This window comes from Trichechus manatus, unplaced genomic scaffold, assembly GCF_000243295.1.
Source record: "Trichechus manatus latirostris isolate Lorelei unplaced genomic scaffold, TriManLat1.0 scaffold00032, whole genome shotgun sequence".
NCBI classification, from domain to species: domain Eukaryota; kingdom Metazoa; phylum Chordata; class Mammalia; order Sirenia; family Trichechidae; genus Trichechus; species Trichechus manatus.
Window position 1 is genome coordinate 10,904,273 of NW_004443968.1, and position 23,014 is coordinate 10,927,286.

General features: G+C 35.7%; 1 protein-coding gene across 5 annotated transcripts in view; it reads right to left on the minus strand.

Moving 5' to 3' along the window:
• Positions 1-23,014, minus strand: part of SKIC3 (SKI3 subunit of superkiller complex) — a 108,533-nt gene that overhangs the window by 33,631 nt on the left and 51,888 nt on the right. For all 5 annotated transcript variants that reach the window (XM_023730124.1, XM_023730125.1, XM_023730122.1 and 2 more), the window contains 8 exons: positions 21,508-21,632; positions 20,571-20,694; positions 10,890-11,111; positions 9,888-9,960; positions 6,600-6,653; positions 6,306-6,417; positions 2,444-2,572; positions 404-525 (listed from right to left, as the gene is read on the minus strand). In XM_023730124.1, coding sequence (XP_023585892.1) covers positions 404-525; positions 2,444-2,572; positions 6,306-6,417; positions 6,600-6,653; positions 9,888-9,960; positions 10,890-11,111; positions 20,571-20,694; positions 21,508-21,632 — 961 coding nt within the window. The remainder of the gene's footprint in view (positions 1-403; positions 526-2,443; positions 2,573-6,305; positions 6,418-6,599; positions 6,654-9,887; positions 9,961-10,889; positions 11,112-20,570; positions 20,695-21,507; positions 21,633-23,014) is intronic.

A 23,014-nucleotide genomic window follows, 5' to 3' on the forward strand; every position in this document is an offset into this window, starting at 1 on the left:
AAAAAAAAAAAAATACTGCCTCCCTAATGATATTAAAAAAAAAAAAATCTATTAAGAGCTTGGGTCTTAGAGTCAGGCAAATAAATATGAGTTCAAATGGCAACTCCATCAGTTTCTAGCTATGAGCTCCTGTGCAAATCATCCACCCTCTGTAAGCTTTAGTTTTCTCATTTGTGAAAACAGGAACACTAATAAGTACCTGCAGCGTCGTAGGATTGTTATGAAAGTTAAATACAAAATGCTAAACATAGGACTGGCTTGTAGCAAGTACTCGATAAATGTTGGCTGTTATCATCATCACCATCACCACGTGCTCTCTAAATAATAAGCACTCCATTTTTGAACTTATTTTCCAAGTCGGATAAGAATCCATGCATCTCAATGCCCAGCTCCATAACAATACCTTTGTGCAGAGGGCTTCAGCTTCAGATATTCTTCCAGTTTCTATTAGACCAGTGACAGTTTGTGAGAGAGACCACTTTTCAAGAGATTGGTTGTAATTTTCAGGGAATTCTTTGTCTTTAACTATTTAAAAAAAAAAAGTCAATGTTACTTTCTTCTGCCATATATAATGTGTTCTCATAGGAGTAAGTAGTTGCTAAGAGGTATTATAATTAGACTGACCATGCATACAAAACTTTTAAACATTATATGTGCCACTGGAATACCAGTCTATCCTGATATAAAAGTTTCATGTTAGTATTTGTGGCTGAACAACTTAAGACCTTATCTACTTCTGAATTACATCAAAAATCATTATATCTTAGTAATACTTTTAAGAATTCATTAGAAGACATACAATAAACTGTGTGTACTTAGGCAACCTGTACAATTGAATGAGTTTCAATATGAGTATACATCTATGAATCATCACTACAATCAAGATAATGATTTCACCCTGCCCCTTCGTAATTACTTTGGCCACCAACCCACCCTAACCCTCCCTTACCTTGTCCCCAGGCAACTACTAATCTGTTTTCTTCCTAATCTGTTTTCTTTCACAATACTTATTTGGATTTTTCTAAAATTTTATATGAATGAAATAATATAGTATACACTCTTTTCGTCTGGAGTGTTTCACTTAGTATGATTATTTGGTGATTCACTGATGCTGTTTTGTGTGTCAACAGTTCATTCCTTTTCATTGTTGAGCAGTATTTCACTGGTACGGCTTTACCACAATTTATCATTTCACCCACTAACGGAAATTTAGGTTGTTTCCAGTTATAAATCTGCTTGCTATGAACATCTGAGTACAAGTCTTTTTGCAAACACATGTTTTCATTACTCTTGGGTAAACATCTAGGAGTACAATGGTTGGGTTATTTTTTAAATTAACTGTCAAACTCTTCCAAAGTGGCTGAACAATTTTATATCCCCATCAGCAGTGTAGGAGCATTCTATTGCTCTACATCCTCAACATTTGCTATGGTCAAATTTTAGCTACTCTAGTAGTTTAGTGGTATATCACTGTGATTTCAATTTCCCTAATGACTAACCGTGTTCGGCCTCTTTTCATGCATTTATTTGCCATCTATGTATTTTCTTTAGAGAATTGTTGTCAGTTCAAATCTTTTATCCATATTTTTGTTGGGTTCCTATTATTGACAATCTCTGCCTCAATCTTATAAAAAACTCTACATAATAGTGTTGTTAAGGGCCTGCTTTTGTTAATTTGCCCTGGTTGTCCACAAAAGACAGAATGCTTAATATTTATTGATAACCTAAAAATAATTCAATGAAAAACTATTGTCCCAAGACAAAAGTAGGCTATTCTATTTTTGATGCTATATATAGATCAACTTTTCAATGATGAGATTTATAGATTTACAAGACAATGTTAACTAAATCTGATTAGATTAACTGCCTTCTCTGGCCAAGATTCTCAGGAAGAATCACTGGGCAATTTCAGTGCTGGTTTCAGTAAAGAACTCTTTTCTGGTCATATCTATCTTAAAACATTGGTCAAGGCTCAAAAGAGGTAAACTCTACAAAACAAAGATTTTTAGCTGACAGAATATACTGAACTTTTAAGTTATATAGGAAAAGAAAATATACACACCCATCGTATCTCTATATGGCTATCATACCTATTTAAGAGTCTGGATGGCACAAGTAGTTTGCGATCAGCTGCTACTAACATAAACGTTGGTGGTTTGAACCCACCCAGCAGCTTGGTAGAAGAAAGACCTGATGAACTTCTTCTGTAAAGAGTACAGCCAAGAAAACCCTAAGAAGTAGTTCTACTCTATTACACAGGGGGCCGTCATGAGTTAGGGGTGAGGGAGGGTTAGACATGACTGCAGCTAACAACATTATACCTGTTGATTCTTTAATGAATGCATTTTTTATTGTAACATATGCAACTGACGTTTGTGTTCCTGATATTAACCATTTAAGGAGCCTGAATTAAATCAAATATAAATTGCTTTTTAAAACTTACTTGAAGCAGAAATAGCAGATAACAGAGCCAAGTATATATCCATCTTCTTTGGCTGAGTGTTGTTCACTAGGGCCAGTTTATCATCAGCATAACAGGCTGCCATTAGCACGGCCCAGACAGCAGGGTCCCCTAAAGACAGGAAATACAATTAGATGGTTTGTTAATGTCAACACGTGGCTAAAAATTTATCAAAAATGAGAGTAAGAGTTTACAAATTAAATAAATAAATAAAATTGTATCTCCAGACATCCTCACCCAAAATTTCACTTTCGTAAGGGAAAACTAAATTACTACATTCATCCTTTAAGACTTGCCAATTTTTCCAAACACATCAAAGAATGAGAAATACTATATCAAGCTCTTCTTTCATGGCTGGTTAGCTCAGTTGTCTAAAGTACTGCGCTACTGTGGAAAGGTCAATTACATTCACTTTCACTGGACTCCAAGAACAAGTCTCAAGCAGGCACTCATCTTCATCACTCAGTCCCTGGTTTAAAGGCTTAATCACAAGAAAAGTAAGATAACACAGTTTTTTGGTTCTTAAAAAAAGTTGAAGCCAAAAGGAAGGAAAAGTAGTCTTTTAATTTATGTTCTAACAGCCAAACATGCAAGTCACTTTATCATTCCAAATGAAACAATTATATGATTATATAATTCTTCATTCATTTGATCTGCCCTTCTTCTTTCATGCCTTGACAGCAGCTTCAGGGAATTGGGGCAAGTCTGACAGTAGGGGGTTGAGGAGATAATAACAGGAAGAGATTATGAGTATACACTCCTCTTTTTAAGAAAGCTACTTGTGAAAAGGAGGAGCTGGAAGGAGATCTGGAACACAGGAATTTTTTGTCTAGTCTTTTATTTCTATAAATAGTATTTTGTAATTCACTTCAATGGTTAATATTTTAGTCTTGTTACCCTTAAAAAGAGGAGTCCTGGTGGTACAGCAGTTAAAGCACTCAGCTGCTAACCAAAAGGTTGGTGGTTCGAACCCACCAGCTGCTCTGTGGGAGAAAAATATGGCAGTCTGTTTCTGTAAATATTTACAGCCTTGGAAACCCTATGGGGCTGCTCTACTCTGTCCTGTAGGGTTGCTATGAGTTGGAATCAACTCGATAGCAGTGGGTTTTTTTGGGTTGACCCTTACAAAACAAATAAATACATTTAAAATCCACAGAAAGGAGTGACAGCTAACAATACAGTCATTTAAATATACTTTCAGCTTTAGTTTTATTTTTTTTCCTGACTCTCTCATCTAATATACCTCTCCTCTCATGTGTCAAACATACAGTCATCCCTTGGTATCCGCAGGGGATTGGTTCCAGGATCCCCCATGGATACAAAAATCCGAGGATACTCAAGTCCCATATAAAATGACACAGTATTTGCATATACTTTAACTCATCTCTAGATTACTTATAACACCTAATACAATGTAAATGCTATATAAATAGTTTTTATACTTTATTGTTTAGGGAATAATGACAAGAAAAAAAAATCTGCACATGTTCAGTACAGATGCTACCATGGCAGGTCTAATTACATAGTACACATCAGCATCAATGTAACATTTTTTTTCCAAACACTTCCAATCCGCTTTAGTTGAATCCGCAGATGCAGAACCTGTGGATACGGAGAGTCATCTGAACATCTATTTTATTTATAGATGATCACTCTTACTGCTAACAGCACAACAATCATTAGAAATCTTATGCAGTTAAAAAATTTTATAAAAAATTAAATATACAATGCCATATTATAAAATAATTTCTGTTCCAGATAATGACTACCTTATTTTCAACAACATTGAGATATAATCAAATTCCAGAATAAAGAAATGGGAACCATTTACTAGAATTTATGATGACATCTGACTGCTCTGTAATGACAGGTATATAATCGAGCCTTGGATCTGGATTTTAGGTCTAGCAATGCCACTAATTAACTGGTTGGCAGCTTTTCCTTTTGGACTCATTTTTCTATAAAACAAGGTAACCGAACTAGATGATAGCTAAGATACCATCCAGGTCTAAAATCTTATAACTCCAACTGAAGTTGACTAAATTTCAGAATATTGACTTACTCCTATGATTAAGTGAACAACTCCTCTAGGGATCTTAGATATTCTATAGTTTAGATTTTGGGGATAAGGTGTAAGCAGTAGCTGGCAGTAATTTTTTCCATCACAGTACAAAAGAATTGCTGTTTCCATTAATTCTTCCATAGACAATCAGCAGCTCAAGTTCTCTATGAAACAAATTGGCTCTGAAATAACATGTAACTACAAACTGAAAGATTTTAAAATACAGTTTGCTAAAAACACATCTACCTCTTAGTGTAACAGAAGCTCTAATCTAGCAGAAATTAGACTCCTTTTAAAGATGATTCTAAATTTTGGAGATTATATTTAAATTCCTGAAAAGACTCCTTTGAGTACCATTTATCAATACCATGCTTTGCTTAACTAAAGATCTGTAAGGACTAGGTTTACAGCTACCGTACCTAACTCCAATTATATTCACTTCATTGGTTTCCAAGGACAAGCCTCCAACAAGCGCTCATCTTCATCACTCAATGTCTATTTCAAAGCATTTTAACTGATGACTCTACTTCCCTAAGTATCCATTTCTCCAGATTATGGAAAATTGGAGGAGTTAATTATAGAAGAACATACCTGGGCAATCTTACCTTTCTAAAGTTTATGCCCCTTACAAAATTAAAAGCTAATAGATCTTCTATCATTCTGGATCCACAGTAAGGATTCTTGAGAGTAATTCAATCTAATATTTGCTTTCAAAAATTAGGAACTTAACCAATACATGATATTAAAAAACAAACAAACAAACAAACAAACAAAAAAAAAAACATTGCCATCGAGTGACTCCAACTCATAGTGACCCTACAGGATAGAGCAGAACTGCCCCATAAGGTCTCCAAGGAGTAACTGGTGGATTCCAAATGCCAGCCTTTCAGTTAGCAGCCAAGCTCTTAACCACTGCACCACCAGGGACAAGTCTAAATGTTTAAGGTCTCTTTTTGTTCTATTTCAAACATTAAAGAAAGGATAAACAACAGGATATTGCTTTGTTTACTTGTTTTATAAAATAATCCCTGAAATGTTAGATATTTTGCAGTTTAGTTAGGATGTTTACAATTTATTGTGAAGATAGCATTCAACCTGTTCTTTGTTACAATTTGTTTCCCAACAGTCCCTAGCCAAAAGCAATAACATTCAGACCTAACAAATGGTTGATGTGCTCTGGGGGTATACATTGTTTAATGCTGTATTTCATATTTAAAATAATAACAATATACCTCATAACCCTACAACACTAGACATTTCAGTCTTCTAAGTCATTTTCCCAGGAATGGTAATGGAAGAACGCTGGCAGTCATATGCAACTCCTCAGTACCCTTTATGATCGGCAACATACATATGACATAGCTGATTAGAATTAAGAAAAACCAGCTCAAGTGAGGCCACACAAGATGTATCTCCTCCCTTCAAGGAGCTAACTACATGTAAAAATAACTGAATGTGTTTAGTAGCTGTAGATAAACCTCATTAAACCAGACTGATTAAAAAAAAAAGAAATAAAGCTACTTGAAAATATATAATTCAGATTTTCAATAACTGGTATTAAAGTATCTTTAACCAGACATTCCTTTCAACCTGCTTCAATAATTGATTCTCTCTTAATTATTAGCATCCCAATGCAGATAATCAAATGACTGGCAAAATTTTAAAACATTTTCTTAAAATTCCCTTTTGGTCTTATTTCATAGAAATAAACTTTGCCCCTGTAAGTCACAAATCCAAGATTAACAGAATCCGAATTAAAGAAATGGATTACACTATATTCACCTGGAGAAAGGAGAGCTGCCTTCTGAATGGTCTTTACAGCAATATTTTTTTCATCTTCAGCTGAACTGCTTCCCATGGCCACCTGATTTACTGCAGTGTACAGTAATGCCTTCTACATAAGAGAAAAGAAGTGTGTTGACCAATTCCCTTTATAGCTCCCTGTCTTTCAAGGTGACTAAAAGCAGGACTGTATTTGATGATATAACCCCTAAAGCCACGTAGAAACATAATTTTATTCTTTCATCAACATTATTTATCAAGTTGACCATTCCCTTTGTACTGGGGCAAACTAACCTTTCCATGATTGGAGTCCAGTATATGAGCCACATTTCCTGCTACAGCACCTCCCTATAATAGAAAATATTGATTATTTAGACAAATGAAAAAACTCACTAAATACTAAAAATTAAGACTGATAATACCTTTCCATTACATCATTTCAAAGGTTAGGTTCTATCACATTCACAACTTCCGAACTCCTTAAGTATCAACTTGTTATTACTGTCTAAAAAGACCACTTCAATATTTTTGTGAAAGAAAACCTTTTCTACTGTGATTATTTCAACTCCACTCTTTTATGATACTCATAAAAGGCGCAAAAGTTACATGATTTTATATTGGTACCAAACAAATGTATACATTTTCTGAAAATATAAAAAATATTGTGGAAGGAAGGAAAGGAAAAGTGAAAGAGTCAAAAAGAGAGAGATCAGTAAACATAATCTAAACTAGTATATATTATGAAAATACATGGTATTTAAAAAATTTTTGTAGTCCCTAATAAAACGAGTAACTACAGTTCAGAGCACCATTAAGCTCATCATTTTGGTAATCGACTTAAGACTAAAAATAAGAAAAATAGTCACAGCACCACATAGTTTTCAGAAGAAATCTATAATTTTTAAAAATTCAATTATTATACATTTTACCTGGAAAAGAAAATGAACTATAAGGACAATTTCATTCTACATCAGAAGTATACTGTACCCTCCATTTTATATCAAAAGTACATCAGAAACACTTTCAAAACTGTATTTAATGTATAAAGAATGCTAAAAACAGAAATAAGCTTTTAAAAATATGTCAGTAGAAAACAGAATAAACAGAAGAAAGGCAACACAGAAGAGTAGGAGGAGGATTTGGGAGTTAGACCTGACACTGAATCCCCTGACCACAACTCTTCCCTGTGACTACACAAGTTACTTAACCTTTCTGTCTGTCTCCTCACTGAAAAATACATGCACCTGCTTCCATAAAAATGCTTAGCAGAGCAGCTAGGACTAAATAAGTCCTCCGTTTGGTGTCTACTAATGATGGTCTTCTAGGTTATCTGAACGAATCCATTTGCTGAAAATAACTAAATATGTGGCTAAAATCTGGCTTAAAGTGTGGTCTGTGTACCAGCAGCATCAACATTCCCTGGAAGATTGTCAAAAATGCAAAATATCAGACCATTGACCAGGATCACAACAGAGGGTTCTGGACAGAGCTGGAGAAGGATGTAGAACAAAATTCTAACTCAAAAAAAAAAGACCAGATTTACCGGCCTAAAGGAGACTGGAGAAACCCCGAGAGTATGGCCCCCAGACACCCTTTTAGCTCAGTGGTGAAGTCACTTCCGAGGTTCACCATTCAGCCAGGGATTGGACAGCCCCATAAAACAAAACGGGACTAATGAGGCACAGCAGTCCAGGGACAAGGGCTAGAAGGCAGAAGGGGACGGGAAAGCTGGTGACAGGGAACCCAAGGTTGAGTAAGGACAGTGTTGATGTGTAGTGAGGTTGTTAACTATCGTCATGGGGCAACATGTGTACTAACTGTTTATCTAAAGTGAGAACAGCAGCACAACTGGAAGAGCGTAGTCGATGTCACTGAACTGTGCATGTAGAAATTTTTGAAATGGTGTATCTTTGGCTATGTATACTTCCACCAAAAAAAAAAAAAAAGGTCAAGAAGGGAGAGGGTTGACATGTCGTGGGGTTGTTAACAAATGTCATAAAATAATACGTGTACTACTGTTTAATGAGAAACTATTTGTTCTGTAAACCTTCACCTGAAGTACAATAAAAAAACAAAAAAAAAGCAGAATATCAGGCCCAGCCCCAAGCCTACTGAACTAGAATCTGCATTTTAACAAGATTGCCAGGTGATTTCGTTTGTATATTAAAGTTTGAGAAGTGCTGGGATAAAATTTTAAAAATGTATTCTTAAAAGCACTAAACAACTGACAAGATCATAAGGACTTACCAGGCCAAAACTGAAAGGGAAAAGTGGAATCAGAGAGGTGAATGAGCATGGAAGCCAGTTCCACCATTTGCAGATCCTAATGATTTGAATTTTCCTTTTAAAGGGCTCCTGGGCTAGTGTGATAGAAATTAAAGCCCAAGGTTCACATAGGAAGGGAGAGTATAGGAAACTTACCTCACAATACACTGAACGCCAGCAGGCTATGCCCTCAGATTTAACCTACACCCTCAGATTAAAGGTGAATCAGAAATAAACCATGTCCCAAATGACCCTACAACCCAGGCACACAGTAGCCTGCTTTGTCAAGAAACCTCAAGCTCTTAACCTTGGTCTCAAATTAGTGGAAGTCTCAAACACCTAGCAGAAGTAAGCACAAATCCTCTGTATGGAAAGTTTCCCTAATTTTAGGGCTCAAATTATTCCTACAAATAAATTTTCAAGTACACAAAATCAAGTACATAAGGAAACAAAGCTACAATGAGTGAAAACCAGTAGAAATAACCAACAGACACAGACCCACTAGGACTTCAGGTGTCATTCCGGGTGATACAAACAGTTAAATCACTTGGTGCTAACCAAAACGTTGGCAGTTTGAGTTTGCCCACAGGCACCTTGTAAACAAGGCCTGGCGATATGCTTCTGAAAAATCAGCACTGAAAATCCTACAAAGTACAGTTCTATTCCGACACACGTAGGGTTGCCAAGAGTCAGAATCGATGGAAACAAGGACGCTGTGAGACTTCAGATACTAGAATTATTAGACATAATAACTGTTCAAAACATATTAGCTATTACCATTGAACTATGAAAGGACGTATTTGCTATGGAAGTTAACAGAACACTTTATAGACTCCCGAAAATACCTGGCTGTTAACAAACTAAAATACAGTACTATAATCTCTTTTACAGACCATCAATGACTTCATGTTTATATTTACATTTTTAGACAGTAGTAGTGTTTATTTCTTATTGCCTTATATTCAAGGAGCTTTTAAATAAAACTATATTTGGAGACTGAAAAACATAATAGCTAATGCTTACTATATGGCAACATTACAAACATTATCCTATCATGTAGCTATCAACATAATCTATATGTGTTCAAAAAGGTCCACTTATTTCTTTTTCTTTGTATCTTCCACAACACCTAGAACAGTACAACAGTACACAGAGGAAACTCAGTGTGCTACTTGTTGAGTGACTAATGGAAAACTTGGTTAAATAACAGAACTTCCTCACTGTATTAATTATTTTCCAGATGATAATTTAGTATTATGTCATTTCCCACAACACAAGCTATTTTACGTTTTTGCCGAAACTTGTAACATTACTCACCTTTGCATTTCGCTGAGTATACTGAGCAACCACTCGGGACAACAGAGACCAAAGAGCAGGGTCAGCTGGGTTACTATGGAGATATCAAAAGTAGCAGGCTTAGAGACGGGAGTCACTTTACCAGAAAAAGTACCTATAAACTATCAACATTTTATTTAGCACCTATGTTTAAGACCTTTCAGAAATCTAAAACGGTTCATATTAATTGCCCACGTTTGTTTGAAAGTGTCTTAATTTTTATAAATTAAAATTTATGTCTATTATATACACCAACAGTCTTTATGCAAATAAGAAGGAAAAACCAGCAAAGTGATGACTGCAAAGCCACGAAGCAAGAAAGGTTAATAAAATTTAATATACTGTGTTCAAAGAAATACAAAAAGATGAAAGATTATAGGACAAATAATATTGTGTAGAGGGAAAATTACTTGTAACAGAAATGACATCACAAGGAATAAACTTTATATTAAAAGAAATCTAATCTTTAAAAAATATAACTAGGAAGCAAAGACTGTCAATAAGAACGAACTAGGGAAGGATACAGTATCTTATTGTTGAAAATAAAACAAATAATCAGTGTTGCTAGTGCTAACAGCTTTCTATTTTTAACACTTTAAAGAGTTAATGAATGTTTCAGTGGCTAAAAATGTCCTAAAACCATCAACCTGAACAGTACTGAATAACAGACTGACAATATTACAAACTCGAGAAATAGTAAGAGATTTCATATTAAAGCAAGATTTGGGCCTTAACCTAAATAAGGGCCAAGTTTTTGTTCTCTATCTCTTTATCAACTGAATTAAAAAAAAAAAAACAAAAAACTTTATAGATGAAATAATACGTACAGGCAGTGACCTTGTCCTGTGTACAGTTTCTTAAAGTCACAATTTGGTTTCCAAATATATATACTTACCTTATTTTATATTCTTAATAATGTCTAAATGTCAGACAACTACATAATAATGTATAATTAGGTAGCAAGTTCACATGTACAGAATTTACCTGTGAACAGCTTTGGATGCTTGTCTCTGTACTGCCACACTGTGGCCCTGGAGTGCATAAATAGCTGCAGTAAGAAGGTACCTCTGATAACCATTGTCTTTCTGTTTGATGTGCTTCAGTAATTCATTAAGTGCTGCTTTGGATAGTGTAACATCCTGCATTGCCAATCCTAGAGCACACAGGGCTTGAAGGCTTTCTGCGGTTGGTTCCTTTAAGATAGAACTGTAAATATACTTTTTAATTGTCTATTAGCCATAAGTAGTCATTTTTTATCTGTAACTATTAAAAGATATTTAACATTAAGTGCACAAAGCAATTTACTCAAAGATTCACAAACTAAGCTCAGCTTTAGAGAGTAATATAGAGCAAATTTCCTAGCTTCTACATACAAAAATTTCCCTGCTTGCCTGAAGTAGTTGAAAGTATCAATGGCCATTCACAGAGCAATAGCCAAGTTTCTTTTCTGGTCATTATATTTAACTGGGTTTCAGTTCTAGGTAAATAATTAGAATAAACTTGCCAAAATGTTGAGTTACTTTCAATAAAACTCTAAAATGTATGAATAATAAAAAAGAAACTTCTCAATGTAAGATTTGATTTTTATCATTCTGAGAAAGCTTTGTCCTATTTGCTTGATATTATTGAAACTAGAACTTTATAAGCACAAATCATATCTACTGTACCATACTCCAAGTAAGTATTTTTAAAATTTAAGGAGAATTTGTATTTTATAGGTAAACATCTAGCATTCTTTTTTTTCTTTGAACTGTGAAATCAGATTTAGCCTTATGATTGGAAAAGTCAATAATGTTTAGGAATCCTTACTAATTTTAAAAAAGAAAACCTTAGCTCTCTACAAACTCATTAATATTTCTAAAAATTATTATGGATTTTTTTACTAACACAAAACACGGAACTTTCAAAAACTTCTTAACACAGTTCATTTAAATTTAATAGAAACACTTCTCACATTAAAAAAAATCGTATCTTGGAAGTAGGGCCAAGATTGCGGAGTAGTCAGATGCTTCCAGTGGTCCCTCTTACAACAAAGACCCGAATAAACAATTGAATTGATTATATATGACAATCTAGGAGCCCTGAACATCAAAGGCAAAGTTGAGGAATTGGACTGAGCGGCAAGAGGATGGAGAGATGGTTCAGAAGCAGCAAGGAGTGCCAGACCTGACCTGGCGGAAGCCGGCACCCTTCAGGTCAGATTGGCTGGTGTGCACAGTGAGGTAAGAAGTGGTGCTCGGGAGGCTTTTTCTACATTGGGAGAGACCGACCAGCAGAGAGTCTACTCAGGCCTCCAGAACCAGTGAGAAGCTGTGCTCAATCAGCAAAAGATAACTACATGCATCTGACGTACTGTGTGGATCAAAAAACACCCACTTTGGGAAAAATCTCTATCCCATTTACCTGCACTCTCCCACTCTGCACCACGCCCCAGGCCGAATTCAGCGACTGTTGTGTCCCCTGGGCCAGAAGTAGGACACGTCACGCGCCCTGAGCCATTCCCCCAGCCTTGGAGAAGGAATAAATTAAGAAACAGGAAAAAATAATCTGCCAGCTCCTTTAAGTTGGGAACTCAGGGTAGGCGACCTCCTTTGCCTAGGCACAGGCATAAGCGGTCCACAGACTTTGAATGCCTTTCACCCCTGCACAGACCTGTGCGGGCCCCTTTCAACAGAGTAGGCCCTCATTAGCACCGTACAACAGGGTATATACCTGGACCCTAACTTCAACTGTATCAGCTATATGGTGGAGTAGCAGGTTCATGACATTTGACACTGCTCTTCCTATTAAGCAGGGTCCTCACCTACCCACATCAGGGGCCTGAGGACTGGTGGCTCCACCCATGCCACCTAGCCACCATGACAGGGGTCCAAATATAAGTGGTGCCTTCCAGGTCTTACAGCCAACACCATCTGGTGTCCATAGTCCGGCTGCAAAACCCACCTGCCTACGCGCTCTAGTGAACAGGGATACGCTTTCCTCCCAGAAACTCAGGGGCAGCCGTCAGCCCTCTGCCTTACTCAGCGCATGAAACCCTGCTGCAGCCAGATACTTGTGCCTGCAGCAATCACCCCTATCTGTCTAGGACTGTAGGTGAGAGCCTGCAACAGACACTTGGGGACCGACTACATGGACACCTGAGCTGAATCCATACAAGAAAAGTAAACTGATTACTGGGCTTACATACCTAGTAACAGATCTAACCACCTGGGGACAGGACGTTAGAGCTTCAAAGGCACCAATAATCAAACCAGCACACACTAGCAGCCTATCTGGGCATATCAAAACAAAACAAAACAAGAAGCTAGGACACAGTAAGCAAACACAACAGTCAATATCAAATCATGTAAAGAGGCAGACCGTAATGGCTTCAGCAAGCTTCCAAAACAAAGAACTGAGAAATTTTCCAGAGGAAGAGAACTTCTTGGAATTACCAGAGGTAGAATACAAAAGATTAATATACAGAATTCTTCAAGAGATCAAGATGGAGATCATATAAAACGCAGAACAAGCCAAGGAACACACAGACAAAGCAACAGAGGAATTTAAGAAGATTAGAGAAGAGCATAATGACAAATTTAACAGGCAGCAAGAATCCATACAGAGACAGCAAACAAATCAGAACATTAACAATAAAATTTCAGAATTAGACAACTCAATAGAAAGTCACAGGAGCAGAGTTGAGGCAATGGAAGTCAGAATTAGTGAGATTGAAGATAAAGCACTTGACACCAACTTATTTGGGGAAAAATCAGATGAACAAATTTAAAAAAATGAAGAAACCCTAAGAATTATGCGGAACTCTATCAAGAGAATAACCTACAAGTGATTGCAGTACCAGAATAGGGGTGGATAAAAGAAAATACAGAGAGAATTGTTGAAGATTTGATGGCACAAAACTTCCCTGATATTGTGAAAGATAAGAATATATGTATCCAAGATGCTCATCGAATGCCACATAAGGTAGATCCTAAAAGAAAGTCACCAAGGCATATTATAATCAAACTTGCCAAAACCAAAGATAAAGAGAGAACTTTACGAGTAGCTAGGAATAATGAAAAGTCATCTGCAAAGGAGAGTCAATAAGACTAAGCTTAGACTACTCAGCAGAAATCATGCAGGCAAGAAGGCAATGGGATAACACATATAAAGCCTTGAAAGAAAAAAATTGCCACCCAAGAATTATATATTCAGCAAAACTGTCTCTCATATATGATAGCGAAATTAGGGCATTTCCAGATAGACAGAAGTTTAGGGAATTTGCAAAAACCAAACCAAAATTACAAGAAATACTAAAGGGAGTCCTTTGGTTAGAAAATCAGTAACATCAGAAAACCCATGAAAAGAACACAGGACACAGCAACCAGATATCAACCCAGACCGGGAAATCACAAAAGTAAATCAAAGCAAAAACACTGACAACAGGGAAACAGGGACGTCAGTATGTAAAAGATGACAATATTAAAACAAAAAAGAGGGACTAAAAAATGTAGTCAGAGATCTTTCATATGGAGAGAGAGTCAAGGCAATATCAAGAAATAAAAGACTGGTTTAAACTTAGAAAAACAGGGGTAAATATTAAGTTAAAAACAAGGGAAACTAACAATCCTACACGTCAAAATAAAAAAGAAGAAAAACATAAAAAGACACAGCAAATACAAAATCAACAACAATGAAAAAGATAAAAAGAAAATGCATACAGAAAAATGACTTAGCACAGAAAATTAAGTGGAACAAAGAAAACTGTCAACAACACAAATACACGCACACAAAAAATCAAAATGACAGCACTAAACTCATACCCATCAATAATTATGCTGAATGTAAATGGACTAAATGCACCAATAAAGAGATAGAGAGCAGCAGAATGGATAAAAAAAAAACCGTGATCCATCTATATGCTGCCTATAAGAGACACATCTTAGACTTAAACACACAAACAAACTAAAACTCAAAGGATAGGAAAAAACATATCAAGCAAACAACAATCAAAAAAGAGCAAGAGTGGCAATATTAATCTCTGACAAAATGCACTTTAAAGTAAAATCCACTACAAAGGATAAGGAAGGACACTATACAATAATTAAAGGGTCAATACACCAGGAGGACGTAACTATAATAAATATTATACACCCAATGACAGGGCTCCAAAATACATAAACTCTAACAGCATTGAAAAGAGAGATAGACAGCTCCACAATAATAGTAGGAGACTTCAACATACCACTTTCAGTGAAGGACAGAACATCCAGAAAGAAGGTCAATAAAGACATGGAAGATTTAAATGCCATAATCAACCAACTTGATCTCATAGACATATACAGAACACTCCATCCAACAGCAGCCAAGTATACTTTCTTCTCCAAAGCACATGGAACGTTCTCCAGAACAGACCACATATTAAGCCATAAAGCAAGCCTTAACAGAATTCAAAGCACTGAAATATTACAAAGCATCTTTTCTGACCAAAGTCATAAAAGTAGAAATCAGTAACAGAAAAAGGAAGGGAAAAAAAAAAATCAAACATGGAAATTGAATAACACCATGCTCAAAAACTACTGGGTTATAGAAGAAATTAAGGATGGAATAAAGAAATTCACAGAATCAAATAAGAATGAATACACATCCTACTAGAACCTTTGGGACACAGCAAAAGCAGTGCTCAGAGGTCAGTTTATAGCAATAAATTCACACATCCAAAAAGAAGAAAGGGCCACAATCAATACATTAACCCTACAAGTGGAACAAGCAGAAAGAGAGCAGCAAAAGAAGCCCTCAGGCACCAGAAGAAAGGAAATAATAAGAATTAGAGCAGAATTAAATGAAATAGAGAATAGAAAAACAATTGATTAACAAGACCAAAAGCTGGTTCTTTGAAAAGGTCAACAAAATTGATAAACCACTGGCCAAACTGACAAAAGAAAAACAAGAGAGGAAGCAAATAACCTGTATAAGAAATGAGATGGGTGATATCACAACAGACCCAACTGAAATTAAAAGAATCACAACAGAAAACCATGAAAAATTGTACTCTAACAAATTTGAAAACCTAGAGGAAATGGACAAACTTCTAGAAACACACTACCTACCTAAACTAACACAAACAAGAGGTAGAACAATTAAATAAACCTATAACAAAAGAAAAAATTGAAAAGGTAATTAAAAAACTCCCAACAAAAAAAAGCCCTGGCCCTGATGGTTTCAGTGGAGAATTCTACCAAACTTTCAGAGAAGAGTTAACACCACTACTACTAAAGGTATTTCAGAGCACAGAAAAGGATGGAATACTCTCAAACTCATTCTATGAAGCCAGCATAACCCTAATACCAAAACCAGGTAAAGACATCACAAAAAAAGAAAATTACAGACCAATATCCCTCATGAACACAGACGCAAAAATCCTCAACAAAATTCTAGCCAAAAGAATTCAACAATATATTAAAAAAATAATTCACCATGACCAAGTGGGATTTATACCAGGTATGCAGGGATGGTTCAACATTAGAAAAACAATCAGTGTAATCTATCACATAAATAAAACAAAACACAAAAAGTACATGATCTTATCAATTGATGTAGAAAAGGCATTTGACAAAGTTCAACAACCACTCATGACAAAAACTCTCAGTGAAATAGGCATAGAAGGGAAACTCCTCAACATAATTCAGGGCATTTATTCAAAGCCAACAGAGAACATCATCCTAAATGGAGACAGTCTGAAAGCATGTCCCCTTGAGAATGGGAACCGGACGAAGCTGCCCTTTATCACCACTCTTATTCAACATTGTGCTGGAGGCCCTAGCCAGAAGAATTAGGCTAGAAAAAGAAATAAAGGGCGTCCAAATTGCTAAGGAAGAAGTAAACGTATCTCTATTTGCAGATGATATGATCTTATACACAGAAAACCCCAAAGAATCCACAAGAAAACTACTGAAGCTAATAGAGTTCAGCAAAGTATCAGGATACAAGAGAAACAAACAAAAATCAGTTGAGTTCCTCTATACCAACAAAGAGAACTTTGAAGAAGAAATCACCAAATCAATGCCATTTACAATAGCCCCCAAGAAGATAAAATACTTAAGAATAAATCTAACCAGAGACATAAAAGACCTATACAATGAAAACTACAAGATAACTACTGCAAGAAACCAAAGGAGACCTACATAAGTGGAAAACATACCTTGCTCATGGACAGGAAGACTCAACATTGTGAAAATGTCAACTCTACCCAAAGCGATCTACAGAAACAATGCAATCCCGATTCAAATTCCAACAGCATTTTTTAAGGAGACAGAGAAACAAATCACCAACTTCATATGGAAAGGCAAGAGGCCCCGGATACGTAAAGCATTACTGAAGAAGTAGAACAAAGCAGGAGGCCTCACACTATCTGATTTTAGAACCTATTTATACCACGGTAGTCAAAACAGCCTGGTACTGGTACAACAACAGATACATCCAATGGAACAGAATTGAGAATCCAGTCATAAATTCATCCATCTATGAGCAGGTTATATTTGACAAACACCCAATGTCCGTTAAGTGGGGAAAAGATAGTCTCTTTAACAAATGGTGCTGGCATAACTGGATATCCATTTGCAAAAAAATGAAGCAAGACCCATACTTCATGCCATGCACAAAAACTAACTCTAAATGGATCAAAGACCTAAATATAAAATCTAAAATGATAAAGATCATGGAAGAAAAATAGGGAAATGCTAGGAGACCTAATACATGGCATAAACAGAATACAAACCATAAGTAGCAACGTACAAACACCAGAAGAGAAACTAGATAACTGGGAGCTCCTAAAAATCAAACACTTATGCTTATCAAAATACTTCACCAGAAGAGTAAAAACGCAACCTACAGACTGGGAAAAAATTTTTGGCTACGAGAAATCTGATCAGCATCTAATCTCTAAAATCTACAACATATTGCAAAACTTCAAAACAAAAAGACAAATAACCCAATTAAAAAATGGGCAAAGGATATGAACAGGCACTTCACCAAAGAAGACATTCAGGCAGCTAACAGATACATGGGGAAATACGATCATTAGCCAATAGAGAACTGCAAATTAAAACTACCATGACATACCATCTCACCTCAACAAGGCTAGCATTAATCCAAAAAACACAAAACAATAAATGTTGGAGAGGCTGTGGAGAGACTGAAACACTTATACACTGTTGGTGGGAATGTACAATGGTACAACCACTTTGGAAATCGATTTGGTGCTTCCTTAAAAAGCCAGAAATGGAAGTACCATACAATCCAGCAATCCTACTCCTTGGAATATATCCTAATGAAGTAAGATCTGTCACACGAAACTATAATAGGATATCATCTCACCCCCACAAGGCTAGCATTAATCCAAAAAACACAAAATAATAAATGCTGGAGAGGTTGTGGAGAGACTGGAACACTTATACACTGTTGGTGGGAATGTAAAATGGTACAACCACTTTGGAAATCAATTTTTTACTTCCTTAAAAAGGTAGAAATAGAAGTACCATATGATCCAGCTATCCCATTCCTTGGAATATATCCTAGAGAAATAAGAACCATCACATTAATAGATATATGCATACCCATGTTCATTGCAGCACTGTTCACGATAGCAAAAAGATGGAAACAACCTAGGCAACCGTCAACAGACGAATGGATAAACAAATTATGGTATATTCACACAACGGAATACTACACAATGATAAAGAACAACGATGAATCCATGAAACATCTCATAACATGGATGAATCTGAAAGGCATTATGCTGAGTGACTTTAGTCAGTCATAAAAGGACAAATATTGTATAAGACCACTATTTTAAGAATTCAAGAAAAGGTTAAAACACAAAAGAAAACATTCTTTGATGGTTACGAGGGAGGGGAGGGAGAGCAGAATTCATTAACTAGATAGTAGACAAGAATTATCTCAGGTGAAAGGAAGGACAACACACAATACAGGGGAAGTCAGCACAATTAGACTAAACCAAAAGCTAAGAAGTTTCCTGAATACAACCAAACACTTTGAGGGACAGAGTAGCAAGGGCAGGGTTCTGCGGACCATGCTTTCGGGGGACATCTAGGTCAACTGGCATTAGCAAAGTTTATTAAGATAATGTTCTGCATCCCATTTTGGTGAGTGGCATCTGGGGTCTTAAAAGCCAGAGAGTGGCCATCTAAGATGTGTCAACTGGTCCCAAACCACCTGGAATGAAGGAAAATGAAGAACACCAAAGACCCGTGGAAAATATTAGCCAAAGAGACAAAAGGGCCACATAAACCAGAGACTCCATCAGCCTGAGACCAGAAGAATTAGATGGTGCCCGGCTACCACCAATGACTGCCCTGACAGGGAACACAACAGAGAGTCCCTGATGGAGCAGGAGAAAAGTGGGGTGCAGAACTCAAATTCTAGTAAAAAGACCAGACTTAATGGTTTGACTGAGACTGGAGGGACCCCGGAAGACATAGCTCCCGGACTCTCTATTAGCCCAAAACTGAAACCACTCCTGAGGCCAACTCCTCAGACAAAGATTAGACTGGACTATAAAACATAAAATTATACTTGTGAAGAGAGTGCTTCTTAGCTCAGGTAGATACATAAGACGAAATGGGCAGCTCCTGTCTGGAGGTGAGATGAGAAGGCAGAAAGGGACAGGAGCTAGTTGAATGGACACAGAAAATCCAGGGTGGAAAAGAGGAGTGTGCTGTCATAGGGAGAACAACTAGGGTCACATAACAATGTATATATAAATTTTGGTAGGAGAAACTAACTTCAATTGTAAACTTTCACTTACAGTACAATTAAATAAAAAATAAAAATAAAAAAATCACATATTTACCAGTGTATCTTTCTACTATTTTTTAAAAGGGGAAACAAAATGCTTTTCACTTAGTTTTTATAAACATTATTTATAATCAAGAATTTTCACAGGCAGCTCTGGAGTAAATAGCTTACTTTAAAGTATACATAGTAACTCTCTTTACTATACAGGTTAACAGATATCAGAGTCCAAACATAAAAGGACGTTAATTAGCCATAGTCACTTCTATCAGTACAAACAACTACAGTATAATTTGGTATAAGAGAGAAAAAAAAAAGCAGATAGTGTTATATAAATTTCAATATTGATTAAAAAAGAAAATTCCAATTTTTGCCTTGCCTTAAAAAGAAAAAACAAAAACTATCTAATACTAATATACAAAATCCTACTACATAAGGTGATGAATTACTCTTTTAACCCACTGCTGTTGAGTCCATTCTGACTCATAGCCACCATATAGGATGGAGTAGAACTGCCCATAGGGTTTCCAAGGCTGTAATCTTTATGGAAGCAGACCGCCACATCTTTCTCCCATGGAGCAGCTGGTGGGTTCGAACTTTTCGGTTAGCAGTCAAGTGCTTAACCACTGTACCACCAGGGCTCCTTAAAAAATAATACACACAAAGTACAGGAAATAATGATTTTGAAGGATCTGATGGATCCAGGGCTAAGAATTAAACCAGGATCTCTAGCCCCAACTGTCAATTCAGAACCAGGTGGGCACAATCCTTTTTCTCTCCTACAATATTAAGAATTCATTTACATTGCTTTGAATTTTATCTCAAATAGTTAAGTATGTGGTCATGTTAAGCTTTAATGTCAACTATACATACCATTTAAAGAGCAATGTCTTGGCTGTGTCCATTTTTCCTTGTTTATACTCTGTTATTGCCAGCGCTGTCAAGATATGTGCTTTGTCTTGCTCTGATTCAACAATAGACAAGGCTCTCTCATAGGCTGTTATACACAGTTGGAAAGAAAAACAAAACAAAATAAAATCAATCCTGACTGACAAACTTTTGTGGAATTTTTCCTTTCCTAATCCTATTTTTCAAAATGATCTAACTGAAATTATATTTTAATTGTTCCCTGTTTACAAGGGGATAGAATATGGATTTATAATAATCTTAGTTTAGCTGTTCCAAGGTGATCCTGTGGATATCATTAGAATTATTATGTGACATTCTCCAACTTCTGACTTAAGAATCTGAGTCACTATCTTCAAGAGCCAGCGCAGGCCAGAAGTGGAATCCTGTAGCCACTGAGATACCACCAAAATTCCCATGTGGAGACCAGCAATTCCATCATGCAGTGTGGGTACTTACAATGAGCTAGACCCATATATGTGGACATGCACTCAGTTAGCATTTTTGGATAAACTAAAATCTATCATTACAAACAATAGCTGAAGTCTTCATTTATCAGAAAGTTATATTTAAGCAGTGTGGGGTAGTGAAGAGCTGCTTTCAAATGCTAACTCAGATATCTACCATAAGTGATCTTGGGCCTCAGGTTCCTCATCTGTAAAATGAAGATAACACTCAGCTCGTAACACTGCTATAAGGACAATTCATCATAATAATGTACTAAATAAGGTAATAGGTAAAAAGGGCCAAGTATTGTTTCTGACTCCTAATCACATTTAATACATAGCAACCACCCCCCCCCATCTCAACATTATATCTTTCTGCATGTAAGCTCATCATGAATAAGTTGTACCTAGCTCTGGAACAGTAAGACATGTCCTTTAGCTTCAAGTAATATACTCACTTTTGCTGCTCTCTTTATATAGACCCTTCAAAAATAAAGCTAATGCGAGACCTATGATGTCCTCCAACTCTTCCAGGGGTGTTGACTTAAAAGCCTGGATAGCTTTATCATATTCGCCAATGGAACTAAGAAGCAAAATGCAACTTACTTTTAATATCAAAAATAATTCTGGCTTGCATCATTAAAATATACAGATATTATTACACAAAAGTTCTTTTAATAACTTCATCTACACCTTCTTTTTCATGGTGGGAATTCAGAAAAAACTATAATCTATTTGTGTTAAAGCTGTAGAAAAGACTTAAAAATTAAAATAGAAAGCATATCACTTATTTCAAATAGGATGTACTGGGGGATTTAAAATTAAAGTTTGCTTCTTTTAAATTACATGTGAAAATGACTAGCTCTGCTAAATTACAAAGTTTCTTTCAACAAACTTTAATTAAAATTCCAAGTTACAAAAATAATTTCAAGTTGATTTTTTACATAGTACTCTAATGTTCTAAAGCTTAATACATTAGTTAAATATTACTTTATGAGTATGGTTCTAGCATCTTTGATAAGCTTAACAAGACACAGAATACCTAGTCAGAATAAATCTAACCTTGTGGAAACTGTTCATATACACATCCATTTTCTTTGGATCCACCATCCATTCAAATTTTGAAATTTACACTAAAATTCCATAGACAAAACTATATAAGCTTTTCTATGTTTAATAGGAAGAGGAATATAAATTGTCATACATGATACTTAAGTGCAACAGTTATTAATAACAGAAAAATAATTTGCTTTGCTTATTTAAAAATGAAGAGAAGTTTTATAAGCTGTCATCACTTGGGATAGAAACACTGTTATCTTTGTGATTCTTCTGGTATCTATCACTATAATCCAAATCTGCTTCTATTTTTAATGTTCTGTTGGAAATCTTTTCATAAAATCTTTTTCACCTTGGGTCGTATGGGTGGAAGCGAAAAATACAGGCAATCTTTTGCTTCTAAAATTTTATGAAAGTAAGAGGATTTATAAAACGAATAAATTCTGATTTTGAGAGATATTTTGAAAAAGGAAAGAAAGCTACCTTAGAGCATTAATGGACATATACATATATATTAAAAGTATTTTTTACAAATAAACACCATCTTCAAAGGTGATTAGTTCGGAGAGAGAGAAGAATAGGACAAGGGGACTTCAACTTTACCTGTAACTTTCTTTGAAAAAGAAATCTGAAGCAAATTGACAAAATTTTAAGATCTGTTACATCTGAGTGGTATTTATTAAATTAAGCTCTATACTTTACTACTTACTGCATGTTTGAAATATTTGTTAAAAAAATAAAAAGAAAACAGACAAACTATTTTCACAGGAAGATAAAAATTTTCTTCTAAAATATTATGTTTACATTAAATGAAACATCAACTAAGCAGAACAGACATTGTATTCCATACAATTTCTTATAACATATCTATCCTCTGCTTCAAGAAATTCTTGGAACTGACAGAGCTCT